We start from the raw sequence: 24,875 nt of genomic DNA, 5'->3' as shown, positions 1-24,875 counted from the left end.
GGTCAGAGGCCTCTAGGAAGTCAACGGGCTGGGTCATAAGGGTCATTGGGGCAAAAGGGTTGAAAGCACAAGAGGTAGGCTCCAAAAGAGAAATCTACTTTTTGAGAGTTCGCATAGGAATAATTTCAAATCCATGGTTTGACTGTGGCAACTGGTGACTGGAAAGACTCAATGCAAAGAATTCCTGAAGATGAGAAGCCAGAGAAGGAGCAACAGACATTGAATTAGTGTCAGGAGGAAGATGCCTGGTTGAAGCACCTAACGCCTTTGCCGAGGCAGGGACCAGGAAGTCAGTAAGAGCAATGAGCAGCTAGAGAGGAGATGGTCAGTGTGAACCACGTGGAGGACGGCTACTCTGCACACAAGGGGAGAGGTGGTCTGGAGGCAGCTGCAGAGGGCGAGAACTCCTCTCAGTGGGAACAGGAAAGGAAATAACCAGGAAGAGGGTGCTAGTGCAAGGATAGACAGATCTTGATCCCTTCCAGAAGGGACTTGGGCAATCCGTGAGCGTGATGCCGAGTATAAGGAATGGTCACACACGTGTTAGAGATCTTCAACAAAGAGCAATGGGGGAAAGGCTAAATAATACTGAGAGGTGACTGTGCACGGGTTCAAAGCCACTCTCAGAATACAGCAAAGTAAATGAAGGCGTGCATAAGGTGAAGGGTACCAAAAAAGAAGGGACAGAATAATTGAATGGGAGGGAGGGATGAGATGTGGAATATTACCAGAGGCAGCAAGGTGAAACAAGAAACTGGGGGCCTCCAGCAAAGGGCACTCCTGGAGCAAGTCACAGCACAAGCCCTGGCCCTAGAAGTAAAGGAGACAGGAGGCCCACATGGAAGAGAAAAGGCCCTCATCCTGGCTGTGCACAGCTTCCAATAGAATGTGCCAGGGCTTTGTGCCTCTGTGTCACTCTAAGGAAGGACAAGAAGAAAGACAAGAACAGTCACAGGGGACACGGGATAAAGAAGGAGGATTAGAGACTGACTGCAGCAACATGGTTTCCCTAGCAACATAGTAAATGAGTTCCTTCTAGACCCCAATCAGTGCTGGATTCTGTGTGCATTTACCACAGTAAGAATACATTTCCAACCAACTACCGTATTGAGTTGGCACAATGGACATGAACGCTGGAGAAAAAAAATATGTAAATGATTTAAAAAAAAAGAGAGAGAGACTTTGCCTAGATTCAGGTAAATCTTTACAAGAAAGGGCTTTGCTCTGGACATGGAAGAATGGGGGTATTTTAAAGGTAACACTGTTATGGATGGAGGGGTAGCCTCAGGATCTTCTGACAGCACCGGCTGTAGGCACATGAAGTTCCACTTAGGTCTGGGGATCTAGCTCAACTGGTAGAGTGTTTTACTAGCATGCTCAAAACACTGGATCATGACCCTGTCATCTCACAACTCAAAGGGTAGAAGCAGAAAGATTAGAAGTCCAAGGCCATGCTTGGCCACGTTCAAGACCAGTCTAGGTGACACAAGATTCTATCTCAAAATATATCTATATTCCATTTATGTCACAGCTGAGCACTCCAGGTCAGATGCCACGCCCCCTCTTGTGTTGGTCTGCCCTTAGCTGAGTCCCTTGTGCCCACCCTCATCCCTCTGTTCTCTCCCGTTCCCTCTGAGCAGTCAGTCGACAGATGAGTGACCACCCCGTGAAGGAGATGTCGGACAGCAACAGCAGCCCTCTCCTGCCAGAGCCTCTTGCCAGCAGATACAAACTGTACGAGTCGGAGCTAAGCAGCCCTACCTGGCCTTCGAGCTCCCAGGATACGCACCCAGCCCTTCCTCTCCTGGAAATGCCTGAAGAAAAGGTGAGCCTGACCTGCCCCCTACCCTGTTAGGATGGGTCTTAAGTAGGCATCAGAGGGCAAAGAGGTGAAAGGTAATTTGAATCCTGACACATTTCCATATGGATTTAAGGATCATAGTTTCTATTTCTATAGAAAAAAAAAGATGGCTTAGGTTTTGATTGGAATTATATCAAATCTGTAGATAAGTTTAAGGACTATTGTCATCGTGATAAAACTAAGTTTTCCAATCCATGAACATGGGATATCTTTCCATTTATTTTTGAGCTTTCTTTCAGTGATGTTCTGAACACATCTTTTTTTAAATTTATCTACAAATATGTTCTACTTTTTTATTCTATCACGAATAAAATTGTTTTATTAATTTAATTTTAGATTTTTTTTTTAAATGCCAGGGTCTGAAAATGAATTTGATCCTCTATTCTGTAGCTTTGCTAAGTTTATTCATACTTGTAATCAGACCTTTGTAGTTGCCTTAAGAATTTTATATATAAAAGGACAGGCAAGTAGAGGTACCATCTATGTTTAACCTTTTTCTTTACAATCTGTTCCTTTTGTCCCCCTTCTTTGTCTGTTTTCTTATGCTAGATTGTAGTGTTGAGTAGTCATGGCAAGAGCAGACGTCCTTGTTTTGTGCTTGATCTTAGAGAGAGAGGTTTCTGATTTTTCACTATTATGTGTAACATCATTCATGGGTCTTTAGTAGATATCCTTTATCAAGCTTAAAAATTTTTCATCTATTCCTAGTTTATTGAGAACCAGTCACATTTCAAATGTTCACTAACTGCTTGTCTTATGAGCTACCATACTGAAAAGCATGGCTTTAAAGAGAGAAGCCTTGACCAAGAGGTCCACATAGGAAATGGAGGCGCAGATGAACTGGGATGAGGGAGATAATCCATCATTATATCTACTAACCTCCAATGGACTTTAGCATTTACTTCAATTACAAATAGTGCATGCAGTGAGCCATAGCCTTATTAGTTGTACCTGAGATTTCTATCCAAGCTGTCATGCACCAGATTTCCCAAGACTTGGACTTGGACATGAAGATCTACAAGGAAGAAGTTTCCTGGGGTGTGCTTTAGAGAGCAGCATTTACAGATGAGGAAGGGTAGCAGGACTCAGCAAAAGGAGAAACCGAACTGTGCAAATGGTCACAATCAAGGCCATGGTTGATTTTGTGGTGGGCTTGGGATCTGAGATAGCCTCACAGAGCTGTCCTGAGTTGGAGTGAGGAGGTTCCACATACCCACTCGATCACTTATTTTAAACTTTATAGGCATTAGATAGAATTCTTATCTATGTACCACAATTATTTTAAATAATATAATCACTGCATTTCATTATAATTTTATTTATTACTTACCTATTTTGTTTTGTACATTTCCAAATATTTATTATGGAAAGAAGTCTATAGGCATCATTAAACTGCCGAGAGGAAGCCCTTGTCACAAATCATTAAGAAAACCTATTGTGCAGAACCTGAAATAGCCCTGGGAAAGGCAGGTTCACATGGGATACAGCCTTAGACAAGAGGTATGAGTCTCATCTTTTGTCTCATGATCCCATCTCTCTGTCAAAAGACAGTGTCCTCTGTGCCCAAATGTCCCTACTCTAAAAATGACACATCATTTAAAGCCATGTTTAGTAACACATGCTTATAATCCCAGCACTCAGGAGACAGGGTGGGGAGCATTGAGAGCACAAGGCAGCTTGCCTGAGCTTTGCAGTGAGTACAAGGATAGCCTGGGCTACAAATGAGACCCTGTCTCAAAGAAAGAACAATACACAAAAGGCGTATTGTTTGATGTTTTCTCCTGTCTCTTCCATGAAGGATCTCCGGTCATCTGATGAAGACAGCCACATAGTGAAAATTGAAAAACCCAATGAAAGGAACAAGAGGAGAGAGAGTGAGGTGCCTCGCAGGACTTCTGCTGGCCGGGGAGGCTTCAGCCTCTTCCAAGCTCTGGGCTACCTCACTGGGGACATGAAGGAATGCAAGCACTGGCTGAAAGGTAAGCAAGTGTCCACAGAAGAGCAAGGGGCGCCCTCACTCTCTCATGGCAAGGACCGACACAGTAAGGAGAAGCCGAGTTGACCCCAGGTGGGCATGTACCCAACAGCCTGTCCGTTCCCTTTTATAATTAATACATTTCATTAATTTTAGTCTTTTGCCAACCCTTCGTCTCTGTGTGGAGTTGAGAGAGGGCAAACAAATTAGTAACGTTCAAGCCATTTCCCAAATAGGCTGCATGGTCATTCCTCTGCTTGTTCCATAGCTATTTATTATGCCTATTATGTGCCAAGAAGAGATCAGCATCACCCTCTCCAAGCTCCAGGGCTCTTTCCTCGTAACCTCTTTCTGAACTTGAATGCTTTAGCAAACACCACACTCTCCCCATCCGTCCCTGCTTGCCCCCCACCAGTGTGGTTGTCCTGGAAACCAAACCAGAGGAGGCAGGACGCATGTCCCTTCTCCTACACCTGGTTCCTTCTAGGCTCCAATTCAACAATGATTTTCACAGCTGGGCTCTAACAGTTTCTTTTCCAACATCCCTTCTTGAAATGACTTTCTCTGCTGCTCAGCTACTAGCCCTCAACTGAGTCACACGGCACTACACGACGTAAGACTTTACTTCCCTCCCCACCTCTTCCCTTGGACCAATAAATTTCCCATGGAATGCTCCTGGGGCTCCGTGCCAACCAAGCCAATGGCTGGAACTGCTTTAAATTGGTCTCAGCATGGTCCCTCAGTCTGTATGGCAAAAAACTACCACCCACTGTAGACCAATTGCTGGGCCACTCAGAGCCTTGGGCTGAGTGCCAACACCCACTCCCAACCCCTTCACTCTCCCACTCCAGGCCAGGCTGAGTAAGGAGAAATACCCTGGCTTGTGCATCCCTATGCACCTCAGTTTCCATGTCAACCGGCAGTCTGATACGCAGGCTGTACCCCACTGACGACTCTGTCTATCTCTTGCAGATAAGCCCCTGGTCCTCCAGTTCCTAGACTGGGTCCTGCGGGGAACAGCTCAGGTGGTATTTGTCAACAACCCCCTTAGTGGGCTCATCATCTTCATAGGACTCCTAATCCAGAATCCCTGGTGGACAATTACCGGAGCACTGGGGACAGTGGTTTCGACCTTAGCTGCCCTTGCCTTAAGCCAGGACAGGTAAGTGCCCTCCAGGGGCCTATTGTATGGTACATGGCATACAGGTGAAGTGACTGATTTAGCAGTGAGCCACCCTATCCTAGCAGCCACCTAAAGCCTCTGTCTTAGCTACTTTTCTGTTTGCTGTGATAAAACACCATGACTGAAAGCATCTTAGGGAAGAAATGACTTATTTGTAGTCTACTAGCTAGGAAAGTCCGGGTAGGGACCTGGAGGCAGGTGCTGAAGCAGAAACCATGGAAGAACACTGCTTACTGGCTTGCTCTCATAGCTTGCTCAGCCTGCTTTCTTACACCATCCAGGACCACATCGGTGAGCTGAACTCTACAGGCCTGCCTATAGCCCAGCTTATGGAGGCATTTTCTCAAGTATAGTTCCCTTTTCTCAGGAAGTTTAACTTGCATAAAGTTGACAGATAGATAGATAGATAGATAGATAGATAGATAGATAGATAGATAGATAGATAGATAGACAGACAGATAGATAATCACGGCAGCTGCTCTAGTGTCGACTTTGAGCAGGTCACTGCAGATTGCTAAGGAATTACACTGCCCTAGCCCAGGACAGCAACAGCATCATGTTGAGCTTGGCTATGGAGCCTTCTGGAAATACACCTTCTGGAGGAGATATAAATGAATACTTCAGCTGTTGTCTCTCAGGGAGGTTCACAAACTGATTTTCAGAGGCAAGACTAATAAGCAGTAACAAGAGAGCATATAATAGAGAGCTCTAAAAAGACTGGCATCTCTGAATATTGGGAAGCATGGAGAGATGCACATTTGTTGGGGGGGGAGGGAAGATTGTATGGGAGGGCATCAAGGATTTGGAAAAGGAGAAGCAGTTGGAAGGAAGCACAGAGGCAGGCATGGAGGCAGCCTGGCTGGTGGGAAGCCAAGTAACGCTAACAAACAGCATTTTGTAGACTTCGATTCTCTTCAGACTTTGTTATGTGTTGCTCCAACATTTCCCCAAAACTTTCCCGATGTTCAGAACCACCTGGGGTATGACTTGAAGAAATACAGTTCAGTCCCACCTCTTTCCCTCCCATCTGTAAATATTCCCGTTCAATGGATCTGATGAAAGAAAATCTTTTCTTGCAGCTAATTTTTACTGAGCACTTACTGTGTGCTAAGCACATTTTTTGTTTCATTTAGCTCTAGTATTTGAATACTTAGGATTTATTTTCATCCAAATTAAGCATACAACTAGTAGGAATCATTATTCTGTTCAGCTTTGTTAAGACATATGCAAGGAATGTGCGGACCAAGAAATAGCATATTCTTCACAGTGGAAACCCCTGATGTGCCCATGTCCATTACACCAGCGCCATATTCCTCTGGTGACAATCACTGTGACCATCTATCTCTCTGCATCTCTTTATCCTCTCTTGCTCTTGCTAGAATATGCCTTGAAATTTTTATCCATCACAAATAATGTGACTACGAGCCTTTTGTGAACATATTTTGGTACACATTTGCTCCATTTTGGGAAGAGACTTTTCAGTCTCCCAGGAACTTCTTATGATTTAAGAAATCTGGAAAATAAACACCAGATTATCCCATATCCTATGCTTTTCAATTTGGGGGCCACAGATCATGAACCATCAGTAAAAAAAAAAAAAATTTAATTAAATGACTAAATGAAATAAAACTGATTAAAATAATTAATGCAGAGATACTTTATGAACTTGTTATATTTGTAGTAGAAGAACTAGCTCATACTAAAAATAGATTTCTTTACAGTGGGTTTCTCAAGAATAATTTTTACCAGCATGCCTGGATATTTGTGACTCTTAACATCATGCCCAGAAGCAGCCAATGGATAAAACGGAGTCTGTATTTTATAATCGAGGGACAAAGGAAGGGCAGACACAAGGTCCCAACTAAGTTACTAATGCGTGGTTGATAGGACACAGGCTTGACCACACCATAATGTTCCCTGGGGCTCAAAGCCCTGCTATTATTGTCATCACACCTGCAGAGTGTGGCCCTAGACTTAGGAGTAAAGTCCAGAACAGCAGTGACCAGAGTACATTAAGCCATGATGCACATCATGCTTCCTCTAGACCTAGCTAACAGTCCACAATCTACCAAGGCAAATACATCAGTAAGCCTGACTCCAAGAGGCTGTCACCACACCTCCAACTGGCCTTAAAGGACCACTCCAATCCTAGAAGCAGTGTGGCCACTAGAAGTTGTATTCTTGAGTGTGCAGGTCTGGTGAGCTACTTGATAGCATACTCCTATCAAGGTTTGGTGTCAGCTTCAGCCAGTGTGCCCCAGTCCTCTTTCCAGTACACCTACCATTGCATGGGCAGCTGGCATAGAACTCCTTCCCTACTGGCTAGTTTTGTGTCGACTTGACTTGAGCTAAAGTCATCAGAGAGGAGGGAACCTCCGTTGAGAAAATGCCTCCATAAGATCAAGTTGTAGCAGGCCTGTAAGGCATTTTCTTAATTGGTGATTGATTTGGGAGAGTCCTGTAACCGGAGGCAGAGCCTTTCTTTCCCAATCGCCTGATCCCAAATAATCACACAGAAGCTTATATTAATTATAAATGCTTGGCCGATGGCTCAGGATTATGACTAGCTAAATCTTACATTTAAATTAACCCATATTTCTTACCTACATTTGTGACCTGTTATCTCATTTTCTACACATCTTGCTTCCTCAGTGGCTGGCTGGTGTCTGCTCGAACTGTGCTCTTTGTCTCCCTCCCAGCTTTATTGTGCCTGGCTATAGGCCAAAACAACCTCATTATCAGCCAATGAGAGAAACACGTTTTCACAGCATACAGAAGGACATCCCACAGCAGTGCCCAGCCCATGGTGGGTGGGCCATCCCTAGGCTGATGTCCTGGATTCTATCAGAAAGCAGGCTGAGCAAGCCATGGGGAACAAGCCAGAAAGCAGCATCCCTCCATGACCTCTGCCTCAGCTACTGTCTCCAGGTTCCTTCCTTGTTTGAGTGCCTGTCCTGACTTCCTTTGATAATGAACTGTAATGTGGAAGTGTAAGTTGAATAAACCCTTTCCTCCCCAACTTGCTTTTTTGGTCATGGTGTTCCACCACAGCAATAGAAACCCTAACTAAGACACTTTTACCAAAATTCACTGAAACTGACCTTGAAGTCATTCAGTCCATTGCTTTTCTCAGTAAGTAACCTCAGACAAGCAGGTACAGCTTTAAAATATCACTCTTGCCTGTAAACATCTATGCCTTATGGTAGATGAGCCCAAGTCCTAGTCAGTCATATTCCCAGATTTTTTTCTCAACAATAATCTAATAGTAAACTCATGAGCTGTTCAAAGAGTTTCTTCATAGATTATTGCTCCCATCAGAGGAGATACACACTGAGCTCACTTCATCCCCCAAAATATTATGACTAGGAATCAAACAAATAAACATCAAATAAAAACCCAAGCCCTCAACTTGACTTCTAAAGAATTATTTAATGCCCCCTCCTACCAAGAGTTTGCTTAGCATCACACTTGTCCCCAGTTTGGCTCTGTAATTCCTAACAACTCTTTTGTTGTTGTTGTTGTTGTTGTTGTTGTTGTTGTTGTTGTTGTTGTTGTTCTGAGACAAGGTTTCTCTGTGTAGTTTTGGTGCCTGTCCTGGATCTTGCTCTGTAGACCAGGCTGGCCTCGAACTCACAGAGATCCGCCTGGCTCTGCCTCCCGTGTGCTGGGATTAAAAATGTGCGCCACCACTGCCTGGCCTCTTAACAACTCTTATTTCTTTGTCTACTCCCACCATTGATCGAATCTCCCTCCTCTGGAATGGCTTCCCTAACAACTCTCCAGGAACTTTGAACCCTTTCTCTCTGAAGAGCTATACAACATATCCGAATACTGTGCTGAATTGTTCTTTGATTGTTTTATTTCTGAGTCTTTTCTCTCTGGGCAGTAAATCTTTCAGGACAGACAGTTCATTTTCAAGATTCTATATCCCATCATATCATCTAAGAATGTGCTTCCTTGAAAACATGTGGATACCATGTTCTTCATCACAGACTTGAATTCTTGGATCCTCCACATAAGAGTGTGTCTGTCCTTCTAAAAACTCCAACACTATCCACAATCAGCTACTGGCACGGTATGTGTGTTTGGTGTATGTACACACCACATAAACACACATACATGAAAGTAGGAAGGAAGGCATGACATGGATCAGGGAGTAAGAGAGCTTGCCATGCAAGTCTGACAGCCTGAGTTAGGTCCCAAGAACCCACAGTGGAAAGAGAAAGTGACTCCTAAAAGTTGACCTCTGACCTTCAGGTGCACATCGTGTATACTCACACACAGGACAGGGGGGTGGAACAAAAGAGAGTAAGAGAATGCATAGATTATGAAAACAGAAGGAGACTACTGAGGAGGAGCAAGTAGAAATGGAAAGAAAAAAAGAATAAATGAAGAGATTTTCCAAATAATCCGAATAAAACAGAAAAGGTCACTCAAGGAACATTGGGCAATTATATAGCCAACAGAACCTCTCTGGGTTGCCCCCCTCCCCCATCACTGTTCTTCTTTGTGCTGATCTTGAAGAGACACCATTCACGTTATTTTGTGGTTAGGGTCTCCTTTGCTTTTAGGAACACTCAGACTACTAGGTATAGGGTGTTTAAATTGTTGGTACTTATACATCCTACTATCACCCCTCTGTCTGATGTATGGCTGGGAAAGACAATTTTCCAGTTTGCAGACTGTCCTTTCACTCTTGTGATGGTTTCCTTTGCTCTGCAAAATAAGTTGGTTTTTTTTTAATTTCACGAAATCCTATTTGTCAGTTATTGGGTTTGTTCATGTCCTATTGGGGTCCTTCTCAGAGAATACATGCCAATACATGCCTATGCATATATTTTGGGGTACTTTACCTATGTTTTCCTCCAATGGTTTCAAAGTTGCAGGTCTTATTGTCGAGACACTTGATCCATTTGGAGTTGATTTTTGTTTGGGGTGAGATATGTGGGTCTAGTTTCATTCTACATGTGGAAACCCACTCGTAGCACACCATTTGTTAAAGAAGCTATGTTTCTTCCAAATGAACGTTTTAAGCGCTTTTATAGCTGGGCAGGTTTGTTCCTAAATTCTTCGTCCCACTAATCTGTGTCATCATATTTTTGCCAGCACCACGCTGATTGGTGCTGCACCTCTGTGGTGTAGAGATGTGCTGGGATGCCTCCAGCATCGCTCTTTCTGCTTTGCATCTTTTTGGCCATTCTCAGCCTTTTATGGTCCCATCTGGAGTTGTTTCTCTATTTCTGTGGAGAGTGTCATCAGAATTTTAGTGGGAATTGCTTTGAGTCTGGAGGTTTCTTTCAGTAATGTGTATTCATTTCACAATATTGATTCTGTTTAACGCATAAGCATGGGAGAATTTTCCATCTTCTATTTTCTTCTTCAGTTTCTTTCTCCAGTGTTTCAAAGCTGTTGTTGTTGTTGTGTTGTTGTTGTTTAGAAGTTACTACCTCCTTGGTTAGTTTCCTTACTAAGCAGTTTTTAAGTTTTTATGAATAGGATTTTCCCACAGTTTTTTTCTTCAGAACTTTGTCATTTATGTGTAGAAAACCTATTGAATTTTGCCTGTTGGTTTTGGATCCTACAACTTTGCTGAAAGTATCTATCAGATCCAAGAGTTTCTTGGTATAATCTGTAGGGTTATATCTTAAGTATAGGATTATATCATCTTCAAATAGAGATCATTTACTTTTCCCCTTTCTATCTGTATGCTTTATATTTCTTATATTATTGTTCTAGCTAAGACTTAGAGCACTACATTGAATAAAAGTGAAGAGAACAGACAATATCCCACTCATTTCTTATTTTTAAAGACTGCTTTCAGTTTTTCTTGTTTTATATAGTGTGACCATAGTTTTGATGTAAGTAGTGTTTATTGTATTGAAGTAGTTTGTTTTTCTATTCCTAGATTCTACAAAAGTTTTTATATGAAAAGAGATATTGGATTTTTGTCAAAGGCCTCTCCTTCAGCTATTAAAATTATAATGTGATTTCTAACCTTAAATCTGTATATTATATTACCTTTGTTGATTCACATATTTTGAACTATCCTTGCATAGTTGCACTGAAACAAATTAGTCATAGTGTATGCTCTTCTCAATATATTTTGAATTCAGTTTGCAAGTACTTTATTGGTAGTTTTCATATGCATGTTCATCGGGGTAGAAGTTGTTCTTGTTACATTATTGAGTTTTGGTATAAGGGCAATGCTGGCTTCGTAGAATGAGTTCGGTAATGTTCTTTCCCTTGCTATTTTAGGAAACATTTTGAAGACCATTGGTGTTAGCTCTTTTTACTTTATAGATAATTCAGTAATAAATCTTCTATGTCTGTTACCTTATTCAGTATAACCTTTTCCAGTTCCATCATTTACTTGCGAATTTCATTTTCCTTAACAGCTGAATAATATACCATTATGTAAATGCACCACATTTTTGTTTCATCCATTGATCACTTGATGGACATCTAAGCTGTTTCTACTTCCTAGCAATTGTGAATAGAGTAGCAATGAGTGCGGATAAGCAAGTATCTCTATATTAGAACACAGAGTCTTTTGCACATATTCCCAGAAATGGCATAGCTGGGTTATATGGTAGATCTATTTCCAGCTTTTTAAGGAATCTTCATAATAATTTGCATAACGTCTATGCCATTGTGACACCTACCAACAGTGACTAAGGGTTTCCCTTTCCCCACATCCTCGCCAGCATCTGTTGTCGCTTGTTTTCTTAAGCTTAGCTCTTCTTACTGGGGCGAGATGAAATCTCAAAGCAGTTTTAATTTGCAAGTCCCTGCTGGATAAGAGTGTCAAACACTTTTCAAACATATTTCTTAGTCTTTTGCATGTCTTCTTTGGAGAACTCCCTGTTCAAATTTAAAGCCCCCTTTCATTGGAATGTGTTTCTGATGCTTTGTGGCTTTGGTTCTTTGTATAGTCTAGATATTAATCCTCTATTAGATAGAGAACTGGCAAAGGTTTTCTTTACTCTGTGGGCTTCCTTTTCACTAGACTGGCTGTTTCTTATGCTATACAGAAGCTTTTACAGTCATGAGGCCCGTTTGTCAATATTTTTTCTAAATCTACTGAAAATAGATTGTTTTTTTGTACAACATATTCTGATTAGAGTTTCCCTCCCCTTAGTCTTCCCAGTTCCTCCTCTCATCCCCTCCCACCCAGATCCACAGGCATCTAAGGAACAATAATAATAATAATAATAATAATAATACAATAATAACATGATACAATAAAGAACAAGCAAACAATTGGAATAGGACAAATGACCAAACAAGAAAAAAGAGTCAGAGAAAACACACAAGAAAAGCTTATAGACACAGAGATGCACAGGAATCCCGTTGTTTATGCTAATTCCTAAGCAAATGAAGTCCTATTCAGAAAGTCCTCGATCCACCCAGGTCTGGACTTTCATTAGGAGACTCTCTATTACTGACCCAATCTCAACTCTTGTTATGGGTCTGTGTCAGTTTATATGTCCTCTTGATTTAATTTAGGGAGTCAGGTATATAGGAATGTATCCATTTCTTCCAGATTTTCTGAGTCTTTTTCTTTTTTTCTCCCTCTTGGTTAGATTAGCTAGGAGCTTATCCATCTTGTTTTACCAAAGGACAAACCCTTTGGTTGAGTCTAGGTTTTTGTTTTTAGTCCCCATTTCACTGGTATCTGTACTGGTCTTTAGTAGTTCTTGCCATCTACTGGTCTGAGGTTTGGCCTGCCCTTGTTTATATAGGTCCCTGAGGTGCATCACGGGTTCCTTACTTGGGAGAGCTCTGATTTCTTAATATGAACACTCATAGGCATCAACTTTCCTCTTAGACCACCTTAGCAGTATTAACAGGAGTTCTGGTAAGTTCCTCCTTCATTCTCATTTGATTCTAGGATTTTTTTTTTAATTCCTCCCTAGTTTCTTCAGTGACCTATTGCTCATTCCAGAATTTATACTTCAATCTCCAAGTTTTTGTGCAATTTCTTTTTTTAAAAGATTTGTTTTATTTCTAAGTGTGTGTGTGTGTGTGTGTGTGTGTGTGTGTGTGTGTGTGTGTGTGTACTTATGAGTCCAAGTGCCCACAGAGACCTGAGATATTGGATCCCACAGAGCTGAAGTTACAGGTGGTTGTGAGCTACCCAGTGTGGGTGCTTGGAATCAAACTCGGGTCCTGTGAAGAAGAATATGTGCTCTTCGCCACTGAGTCGTCTCTCTAGCCTCCGGTGCATCATTTCCGTGACTTCTTTTTACTGGTTTATTTTATTCTACTGTCATCTGCTAAGATGCAAGAAATTATTTCAATTCTTTTATATTCTTTTTTAATTAATTAATTAATTTTATATCCCAGGCACAGTTTCCCCTCCCTCCTCTCCTCCCAGTCCCTCTCCACAACCCACTCTGTTCCCACCCCCCAATCCACTCCTCAGTTTCTGTTCAGGAAAGGGCAGGTCTCCCACAAGTATCAACTAAACATGGCATATCAAGTTGTAGTAAGACTAAGCATCTCCCCATGTTAAGGCTGGACAAGATGACCCAGTATGAGGAGTAGGGTCCCAAAAGCCAGTAAAAGAGTTGGAGACAATCCCTGTTCCCACTGTTAGGAGTCCCACAAGAGGACCAAGTTACACAACTGTCACATATATGCGGAGGGCCTAGGTCAGTCCCATGCAGGATCCCTGGTTGTCAGTTCAGTCTCTGTGAGCCCCTATGAGCCCAGGTTAGTTGATTCTTTGAGTTTTCTTGGGTATCCTTGACCCCTCTGGCTCCTACAATTCTTTTTCTCTCTCTCTCTTCTGCAGGATTGCCCAAGCTCTGCCTAATGTTTGGCTGTGGGTGTGTATCTGTTTCCATTAATTGCTGGGTGAAGCCTCTCTGATGATAATTGGGCTAGATATCAATCTGTGTATAGCAGAATATCGTTAAGCATCAATTGACATTTTTTTCCTCCAGTCATATTTGGTTCTGTCCTAGGTCTCTGGATTATCCAGCCTATGGGTCCTGGTGCTCCAGGCAGTGTCAGGGGTGGACTTACTCTGCTGGCATGGGTTTTAGGCTACACTGGTCCTTGGGTGGCCACTCCCTCAATCTCTAGGACACCCTTACCCCAGCACATCCCATAAGCAGGACACACTGTAGGTCAAAGGTTATGTGGCTGGGTTGGTTTCCCATTCCCTCCACTGAAAGTCTTGCCTGGTCACAGGAGATGGCCAGTTCAGGCTATATATCTGCTATTGCTAGGAGTCTTAGCCAGGATCATCCTTGTATATTCCTGGGAGATTCCCTTGTATCAGGTTTTTACCTAACCCCAAAATGCTCCCCCTTTCCAGTAGTCTCTTTCAGTATTCTCTCCCTCCACCCCACATCAAACCTGATTGTGCCTATTCCCATACCCACCCACCCACAGTCCACTCATGAAATCTCTTCTATTTCCATTTCCCAGGGAGATACAGATTTCCCACCATGAAACATCCTTGTTACCTAGTCTCTCTGGGTCTGTAGATTGTAGCATAGTTATCCTTTATTTTACATCTAATATCCACTTATGAGTGAATACATACTATGTTTGTCTTTCTCAGTCTGGGCTACCTCACACAGGATGATTTTTTTTCTAGTCCTATCCATTTGCTTTCAAATTTCCTGGTGTCCTTGTTTTCAACAGCTGAGTAATACTCCATTGTGTAAATGTACCACATTTTCTTTAAACATTCCTCGGCTGGGGTACATCTAGGTTGTTTCCAGGTTCTGGCTATTACAAATAAAGCTTCTATGAATGTGGTTGAGCAAGTGTCCTGGTGGTATGATTGAGTATCCTTTGGGTATATGCCCAAGAGTGATATAGCTGGATCTTGTTGTAGATTGATTCCCAGTTTTCTGAGAAACCGCCACACTGATTTCCAAAGCAGCTGTATAACTTAAGAAATTTCCATAGGCTGATGAGAATAATGTTTAATCAGTATCTGTTATATAATGAGGTATATTTCTTTGGAAATTAAAAAGATAATTTTTTAAAGATGATAAAGTAAAAACTATTATGCAAAGTATAGAAAAGGGGGTGACATGGAGGAGGTGAAAAAAGAGAAAAATAATGAAAAAAAAAAGAGGTGTTTGGGTGACTTTCTTCTACATCCTTGACAATGAGAGACTGCTGTGTATATGCAGGGGTAGAAGAGTCAGTTGGGTTTCAACCCTCTTTCATTTACTATGATTTATCCCAGTGCTGAGCCTGTGTGGTCCAAACATTGTCTAATGTCTGCTGGGCCCGTCTTCATCTTAGAAGTTTCCCTTGTTTCTGTACCTCTACTAGCCAAAATGAGGCATGTAGTCTGTGGATGACACAACTTTTTTTCACCCTTTGAGAGTCCCCGGTTCATAACCCCCGGGGCAGCTAATGCTCTAGGTGGAGGGTGTCTCCCTTGTATGTTGAAAGTAACGGGAGCAACTGCAGCCTTGGTATCTGTAGCAGCAGACCTACCTTTTTACTTTCAAAACCTGCTAAGCAGCCGTCATCTTGCTAGAGAGGTGGGACTATGGAATGCAAAGAGTGTGCTGGGACATCAGAATGTACGGCAGCAAGCCTCACAGCCGACAACCTGAGACTCAGAGTCCAGCATTATTCTCGGTCAATGAGGTCTGCTCCCAGACAACATGGTTGGTGGGCCCCCTTCCCCTAAACACGTCACTGCCTTTGGGGAGGGTCCAGCTGGCTATCCTTTTGGTTTGTCAGTGTCAACCGCCTCCCCAACACAACTATCTCATAGGGCTGGGGCTAGGACAGATTCCATTCTACTTTCTGACTTGTGATTCCTTCTGTTTATAGACACTCACCCCCCCAACCAGGTAACTCTGTTGTAAATAATAGATTCCCTCTCGAGATGGCATCCAGTCCAGACCCTGGGCCAGGGAAACGCCTCTCTACCACTGACCCTGTCCCGCCAGAGAAGTCATTGTCAGCGAGAACTACCGCTGAACCTCAGCCACCTTGACACTTTTTTATTTTATTTCTGAAGCACTTCCTCTCTTTCTCTTTAGATATGTTTTATTTCCTACTTACCCTGACACTTCTCCTTCACTGGGCCATACACACGTCTAGTCCACCATCTCACCTGGGAGTCTCATTTTTCGCCTGTTATTAAAGGAATTGTCTAAGTTGCACAGATTCTGGAGTTCCAAGGTAAAAGCTCAGCACGCACCACCAAGTGCTAATGCAAAATAACTTCCACCCAACCCAGGGCAGCCATCGCCTCGGGACTCCACGGCTACAACGGGATGCTGGTGGGACTGCTGATGGCCGTGTTCTCGGAGAAGTTGGACTACTACTGGTGGCTTCTGCTTCCTGTGACCTTCACCTCCATGGCCTGGTGAGACACCTCCTTGTTTCTGTTCACGGAGATGCTCATTGGGTAGGGACAGGACGTGCACACTTGTGTAACCCTGTGTCTCCATACACAGATGATTTTGTCTAGCAAGACACCATGAGAATCCATAAATTCATGACTTCAGGAGCAATACAATGGGGTTAAGTGGAGATATGGATTACCAGAGACCCTGTAGAGCAGTGAAAGACCACGTTTTATTGCGTTAATCTTCCTTCCTAAATAATAAAGGCTGACATTTATTGACTAGTTTGTAAGTACATGGTGCTAAGCAAGGTGGGATTATATTTGTTCCCAGCTTGCAGAAGAGAAGGTGGAGGCATAGAGAAAGTAAGTAACTCATTCCAGGTCATACAGTCAGAGTTTTTTTTTGTTTTGTTTTGGTTTTGGTTTTTCGAGACAGGGTTTCTCTGTGTAGTTTTGCACCTTTTTCCTAGAACTCACTTGGTAGCCCAGGCTGGCCTTGAACTCACAGAGATCCGCCTGGCTCTGCTTCCCGAGTGCTGGGATTAAAGGCATGTGCCACCACCGCCCAGCCAGTCAGAGTTTTTGAGACTGGCTTTCTGAATCTGGAATCTGCATTATGAAACTCCAGGCTATATGAGAATCATGTGGCCTATGTAAGCCTTCAAATCTGAAAACACACTCGTGATAGAATCAGAGGGCTTTCTTGGAACAGGAGGTCTGTATGCAAAGCACAGAGTCTTTTAACGAGAGCATACAGTTGAGAGCTTCCTCAAGAGGGAAGAGAGTTAGGAACAAATAGTCACTGAACACAGAGTGTGCTTAGCCATTCACACATATGATCCTAATTTCATTTGAATTGGAAGAGGGTCAGTAAAGTGTCCAAATGGCCCAAGAGTATGCCTGCTGTTATATGAACCTGTGTCTCCAACTTTTCACATCACACATCTATACCACCCTGCTCTCAACTCCTCTCAGACATGGTGATTTATTCCTGTTCTCAGCAATAAATCAGACATAGTGATTTATTTTTAACATCTCCAAGAAGTAAATGTCTTTCTTAGGTTTCGAAGTCTGGAGTTACTAAAACCAGTTAGTTCAATTTAGCTTAAGTACTGTTTCATGGCTTTTTAGCAGTGCTTGCAAATAAATTACTGCATTAGGCATTCTGGGCAATTTATTTTTTTTTTCTTCTTGGGGTTTCTATCTTCCTTGATGCATTGGGACAGAAGATAAAATGGTCATTTCTTGGGGGGATTTCTTAATGCTCCCCACATGTCCCCCAGTGAGGAGCAGAACTCATCCTCATTTGCATGCGTTTGTTTTATAACTACATGGATTCAACCCCTCAACACAGCCCTTCTGCCATATGGCACTGGGTGGCAGCTTAGACTTCAATGCCCCCAGCCCCCATTTCCCAAATTAAAAGGCAGAAAACACTGTTTCCTGCTCTGGGTGAAATTCTGAACTAACTTCTCCTCTGGTGCATTCGTCAACATGGCCCTTGAAATTCAGTTCCTTTAGCCTGGGTATCATAATACTATTTTCAAGATTCATTCACTATTATATATATATATATATATATATATATATATATATATATATATATATGACTATTCACTGAACACAGGGACTATTGATAGGTGTGGATAAGGAGGAACCTCTACTCTCTTGGGTTTGTGTTTTTTCTTTATTAACTAGTTGGTAAGAGGTAAACTTATAAACTAGTAACTAAAAGCTCCTTCACGATGTCTTTAGATCTTTGAGAAAAGTGAGATGGTCAGAGAAAGATACATTGCAGATGGGAAGTTTGAGTTACCACTTATATGACAGGAAGACATGTACCGACCAAAGGTCTAGGTGAAGGATGCCTCAGAAAAGAGACTCCAAATAGAGAGTGTGTCCAAGAAATAGAGGCAAGACCGGAGAGCTTGAGGTCCTAAGAGTGACTGAGATGGGCCAGGAGGTGAAAGTACAGTAGATGACGGGTCCCTAGCACGATATGTATCCAATAAATATTCTGGTTTTATTACATCTGTGGTAAAAATGGAACACAGTTACAAGGTGCAAATTAGAGCAATGATGTAAACCCAAAACTAAATAAGCTTCGCTGCCTACAAAATGGGACATGGATTTAGATGGAGCAAGAGTGGTTACATAATCATAATAAAGATTTACTAAAAAGATCCACAGAGACGGGAGTGCTTGGACTGGAGTGAGAGATGTGAATGTCACCAGAGGAGACTGGGTTTCCGGATTGTTTAAGGAAAACAAAGGCCACAAGACTTTCTAAAGAGGTGGCAATAAAAAAGAGATCAGGAGGAGAATATTCAATACACTATTGTAGTTTGCTTGAGTATCTGGGCTATGGAGGCAGTCTAAGAGCACAACCAGAAACAGAAGCAAACAAAACTTCTTTCTAGACACAGCGTGTGTTAGACTTCCAAGCAGAGGCGTTGAGACACCCCCCTGGACACACAAATCTAGAAGCTAATGACAGCGTCAAATTTGAAAGGCAGAAGCACATAGGTGTTTCATCTGGGGGATTAAAGACTAATCGTTCAAAGGTGAAGAGGGAAGAGAGAAAGGATCCAAGTCAGAACCAAGGAATCTTCCAATTAGATGTCTGGCAGAAAGGAGGGAGTGTCATGGAAGGGAACTTGAGAAGGAGTAAGTAGGGTGTGATCTAAGAAAGCTCAGTGTCGTGGTAGCCCACACAGAAAGTATTTCCAAACAGTGTCAGATTCCAACTTCAAATTAAGAGGAAGGGAGTGATTGTGAACTCGCCAAGTGAGATGTCATTTGGTGAACTTGACAAGAGCCATTTCTGGGCTGTAACTGAGAACACATACCTGACTGGATGGAGCTCGGAACGACAGGAGCAGGGCGGGTGGGATAACGGAGCGCCAGCCCTTTCTGCAGAGCGCGACTGGGAGAAAGCAGACATGGGAAGGAGCAAGTGCCAAGTTAAATGGAGACAGAAAGCAGACACCACTAAAGTGTGCCTACCATAGCCTGACAAGAATGGTCTGGAGGAAAAGGGGATCTGTGTTACAGAGAATAGCACAAGAGCAAAGCCTTTGAGAAGAATCCAAACCACAGAACAGGGGGAAGAGCTAATCTGATAAAGGAGGGGGGCACTTGCATCCAATGTGGGAGGCCGAAAGGCAGTGTGGGAACAAAGCTAGCAGGGTGTGGGTTTTTATGGCCTAGAAAATGAAACATTTCTCATCTCATCACTTTTTTATGAAGTAAATAAAACCTTGTGGTTGACCCAGACAGAAAGGGATGCAGACAGTAAGAATTCAAAGAGAAAAGCAAACATGAACCAGCTCTCAATGTGCTAGAGTTAATTCAGGCAGACCTGAATGTCCATGTGAGAGCCATGGCCACTAATTAAAGACAGGCCATGCAACCAGGTCACGGAGCTTTCTGTCTTTTCCAGCTGCCTCTGCGTGTGAGAGATGTGCAGGGTATCAGGGGTGGCTAATCCCTTCCAGGGAAAGCTGAACCTGGGAGAAATTCATTTCTTAGCATTGCTCAAGTAGCCACTACAGTATAAGAGCCTGGATTTGCATTCGGCTCCATCTGTGTCCAAGATCCATGCTCTTTCCCAGGAACAGGCCAGAGGCCAAGAAGGCAGAGTGTGCAAACTGAAGAATTTGTTTTGTCTAGCAGTCCCCAGAGTGGCTCCTAGAGTCCAATCCCACTCATTGCCTACATGTCCTAGAGTCATCCACCGAGGAGCTCAGACCCTAAAAATGCTGTCACAGCCCTAGGCAACAGCTGGCACACATCCGGATGAGCCAAAGGCAATAGTGACATTTTATAGGGGTCAGGTTTTGTTTGGTTTTTCTCAGTTGAAGACCCAAAGACATATCTCAACCATTTCATAAGGTATTCCATTCAAAGTATTGTGTTTTCTCTTTGCTTCCTCAAACGGAGAACCTTCTTCCCAGTCCTAGCTCAGTGGACCCCTAGAATCCCAAGGGAAGCATGAAGACAGAGATGGCAGATGGTCCAATAGCCAGAGGTAAGACAGTCAGCTGAAGGGTAATCATGGTGATTAATGCTTCCTCTCTTCTTTCTACAGCCCAGTTATTTCTAGCGCTTTAAGTAGCGTCTTCGCCAAGTGGGATCTGCCAGTCTTCACACTGCCCTTCAATATTGCCCTAACCCTGTACCTGGCAGCCACAGGCCACTACAACCTCTTCTTCCCCATGACCCTTATCGAGCCTGTGTCTTCAGCTCCCAATATCACCTGGACAGAGATTGAAATGCCTTTGGTAAGTTACCCAGTGGCCGTGAGCCGAGAACCCTGGACTCTACTGTGAACCCTTTCGCTTACCAGCTTATCTGTTAGCCGGGTTCCATCCCTCAGTAGAAACCAGGTGAGGCTGGTCATGGCAATGCATACTGTTAATCCCAGCATTCAGAGGAGGCAGAGGCAGATGGGTCTCTATGAGTTTGAGGCCAGCATGGTCTACATAGGGCTCTCCAGGCCAGTCAGGGCGATATAATGAGAACTGTCTCAATTTAAAAAAAAGAAAAGAAAGAAAAGAAAAGGAGACCAGATGATGGCCTCAGCACAAACTAGAAAGACTTACAGCCACATCCATACATTCAACAAGTCTCTACTGGACCTCTAGCTCATGCCTGAAACTTTCATATTCTGACTATATACCTGAAAGAAGCCAGTCATGAGACCTACATTCTGTACAAGAAAAGAGACAACCCACAGTGAACTACAAGTGTAAAGTTGATAATGCAAGGCAGCTTCAGCTGAATGAAAAGCATTAGATGAGATAGGTAATTTGATAAGGCAGTAAGAGACTAACATAAATACTTTAAAATAGTATTTAATTAGGTATTATCTATAGAAGACTGGGTGGATTCTTTTATCTTTGATGGTGGTTCTCAAGTAAATAGTAATTTTATTCCTCAGGAACTTTAGTCAATGTCTGGAGATATTTTTTTATTGTCAAGCATGACCAGTGGTTAGGATGTGACTCAGTTTGTAGAGCGCATGCAGCATATATAAAGCCCTGGGTTCAATCCTCAGCACCATATAGACCGAGTGTAAAGGCACATGACTGTAATCCAACCCTTGGAAGACAGAGGCAAAATGCCGACGTCATCCTCACCTACATATCAACTTTGAGGCCAGCCTGGAATACAGGTCTTAAAAAGAGGGAAAAAAAGGAGGAAGGGAGGGGAGAAGGGAGAGAGAGAGATTAAGAAGTAGATGCTAGACCAACAAGATGACTTGGCAGGTGAAAATGTCTGCCATGCATGTCTGAGAACCTAAGTTCATAAGAGTTCAACCCTCAGAACACGCACTGGGAGGAAATAAGCAAATTCCAGGGCTTGCTTTCCCTCTGACCTTCATAAGGTATTCCATTCACACATGTGCTATGACACACACATGCCCACATTCAGGCCTACCATGTGCACACACACACACACACACACACACACACACACGATGATAATAATAGAATGCTACTAATATCTAATGAATAGAATCCAGGAATGCTATTAAATATCCTACAATGCACAAAACAACTGTCCTCCCCCAACAAGGAATTAGATAATCTGGGATGCCAGTAGAGCCAGAGTTGTGCTTATAACCTACTTACAAATGTGCATGTTCATTTACTCTCCTGGTTGATACACATAAGGATATAGGAGCATAAGATTCTAAAAGTATGTAGAATTATAAAATCTTAGCCTGGTTAACAAACAGAAATAGCCACCAGCTAGTATTGTAGCACGTATAATACTTTAGTGTTGTATAAGTACAAGCTGATTATGTATCACACTATCCTATGCCTGTATTAATATCAACTCATTTCACTCTGTAGGTATACCACCATTCCTCCCAATGAGGAAACCAAGGCACAGAGGCAGTTGTCCAAGGTCAACCTGCATCTAGCACCTAGCTTAATGTCCAGGCAGTGTTACAGAATCCTAACTTTGAACCACCATCCCATACTCCCAGGCAGAGCATGTGCCATCTGCTTGGGACAATCATAATATGATAAAATTTACTCCTTCTCAAAAAAAAGTCCACCTATCACCAAGTCCCTTTAATAGACATGTTCTACATGGTCCTTGAAAATCCATCCCCCTTTATAGTTACCCCACACTTACAGCTCTGCTTCCTAGGGTACCTGGGGTTTACCTCTGTTACAGTCTTTTCGGCGCTTGAAAACAACCCAAGTCCTCAGATAGAAACAGGTTTGACTTCTGGGTCCTCACCATCCAGCCATGGCTGCTGTGAATACCTGAGCTTCAGTGTGGCTCTCTGCTGGTGTTTCAGCTCCACCACTCCTGGGTATTCCAGGGACAGCCACGCTCAAAACCCTGCCTTTACAGGAAGGCCCAGCTCCAGAGGCCAAGCGAAAAGGAAAAGGAGCGGGAAGAAAAGCTAAACCCACTGTCAGTGATCAACCATCTGAAAGGCAAAGGGAACAGACGGACAGACAGAAAGACAGACAGACAGACAGACAGACACACACACACACACACACACACACACACACATACACACACTGTCAGTCACAGGCTCATGATGGCACAGCCTAAGTGCTGTGGGATGTTCTGTATGTCCTGTGGGAAATTATATGTAATTTTACTTTGTTAAGGTTAAAACCTTCCTTTTGGGAAAAAAAGGGGGCGGGGAGTGCTGTGGGATGTTCTGTATGTCCTGTGGGAGCCCGTTCTTGGGTTCTTCGTGGCTTTACCCAGCAGGTCCGCATAGAGGATGATTAGGACCACGGGCCTGAGTGCAGGTGTCTGAGATGGTCTGCACTTGGCTGTGCTGTGGGATGGTCTGTATGTCAAGTTGCTCTGATTGGTCAATGAATAAAACCTGATTGGCCGTGGCCAGGCAGGAAGTATAGGCGGGACTAACAGAGAGGAGAAAAAAAGAACAGGAAGGCAGAAGGACTCACTGTCAGCCACCGCCAGGACAAGCAGCATGTGAAAATGCCGGTAAGCTACGAGCTGCGTGGCAAGGTTTAGATTTATAGAAATGGGTTAATTTAAGCTATAAGAACAGTTAGCAATAAGCCTGCCATGGCCATACAGTTTGAAAGCAATATAAGTCTCTGTGTTTACTTGGTTGGGTCTGAGCGGCTGTGGGACTGGCGGGTGATAAAGATTTATCCTGATTGTGAGCAAGGCAGGAAAACTCTAGCTACACCTAAGAGAGAGGATCATTAAGGCCTCAACCCACAGGCAAGGCTAGATGCCTCAGTGCTGTGATTGCCCGTGTGGTATGGGTCCCGGAGAAAAGATGCCTGCCTGCACATAGCAAGTGGTTGAACACAAATCTGGGTACCCCGAAGTCCAAGCTCACCCTCTCTCTACTATTCTTGACAACCAGCAAATTGTCTTCCCTGTCTTGAAAAATCGATTCCACTTTGCCCTTACTCTGAGAGAGAGGGGTGGACAGGACTCCTCTTTGGTTTACGCAGCCTGTAGGTACCTGAGAATTACAAGAGAGAGGCAGGAGGTGCTCAGTAAATTTCCACTGTCCACCTGACTGCCCATTGTCTCGGGTGCCTGCTGCAGCGGGGAGCAGCGGGGATCAGCGGGGAGCCCCAGGGAGCAGCAGCAGTCCGCACCTCACAAGCTAAAATATGGACCCCTGCAGGTGGAGGAGCTTCCTTCCAAACTCAGGCTCTGTCCAAGGACATTGTCCCCTCACTCCTCTCCTTCCTGGCTGCTTAGGCATGCACCCTGTGTTCCCAGGTAGGAAGGTGGAAGTTGGACTCCGCATTCCACATTCCTCGGGTGCTGCCCTGTCATCGGACATCTGCTGACTCTTCCAGCCCACATCTCTGGGTCCTGGGAAATAAGACTGGGCCCCGGCCCCACCCCCACCCTTCCTTCCTTCCATACCCTTGTAACAAAGTTCAGTCATGAAAGGCCACTCGTTAGGAAACAAGAGATTGCAACATTTGAAAGTTCTCTGCAAGTCAAACACTGCTCCCTACAGAAAAGATGGGTTCTAAAATCAAATCCTATTGACGATAACAAAGTTCCGAGAAGGGCAAGGCAGTTGCCTCCCCACATCTACAGTGGGTGATCTATGAATACAGTAGAAATCAACTGTTACCTGTGATATTCACTGGCAGCCAGGGAAGCACACTGGCTTGTCACAGGATACCTGTGGAGAAGCCAGGCTGGGTTTACTGTTTAAAGCTCCCCAGGGTGCCAACACAAACTTTGAGAATCACTAGGCAATCGGGATATAGTTTTTAAGCACCTGCTGTATGCTCAGCCACAGAGGGCTCTTGTCTCTTAGAGTCACTTGACTTCATACAGAAAAGAACCACAGAATCTTTTTTCTTCTTTTTCCTTTTTTTCTCACATGCTGTCCTTATTAGGGTCTCCCCTCCCCCTACTCCTCCCAGTTCTCCCCACCTCCCCTCCCGTCCTGATCCACTCCCTTTCTGTCTCTCATTAGAAAACAGGCTCCTAGGAGATAATAATAAATAAAATATAAGATAAA

The 24,875-nt window shown here is 43.4% G+C and overlaps 1 protein-coding gene across 1 annotated transcript in view; it reads left to right on the top strand.

The window, feature by feature from the left end:
- The window catches only part of Slc14a2 (solute carrier family 14 member 2), a 450,072-nt gene that overhangs the window by 383,405 nt on the left and 41,792 nt on the right, over window positions 1–24,875 (top strand). Inside the window, exons 5-9 of the mRNA XM_028871987.2 lie at window positions 1,641–1,825; window positions 3,660–3,840; window positions 4,809–4,998; window positions 16,247–16,375; window positions 20,448–20,640. Coding sequence (XP_028727820.1) covers window positions 1,652–1,825; window positions 3,660–3,840; window positions 4,809–4,998; window positions 16,247–16,375; window positions 20,448–20,640 — 867 coding nt within the window. The 5' untranslated portion in view covers window positions 1,641–1,651. The remainder of the gene's footprint in view (window positions 1–1,640; window positions 1,826–3,659; window positions 3,841–4,808; window positions 4,999–16,246; window positions 16,376–20,447; window positions 20,641–24,875) is intronic.

This window comes from Peromyscus leucopus, chromosome 19 (assembly GCF_004664715.2).
Source record: "Peromyscus leucopus breed LL Stock chromosome 19, UCI_PerLeu_2.1, whole genome shotgun sequence".
In the NCBI taxonomy this organism is placed as follows: domain Eukaryota; kingdom Metazoa; phylum Chordata; class Mammalia; order Rodentia; family Cricetidae; genus Peromyscus; species Peromyscus leucopus.
This window is presented reverse-complemented; position numbering and strand designations above follow the sequence as displayed.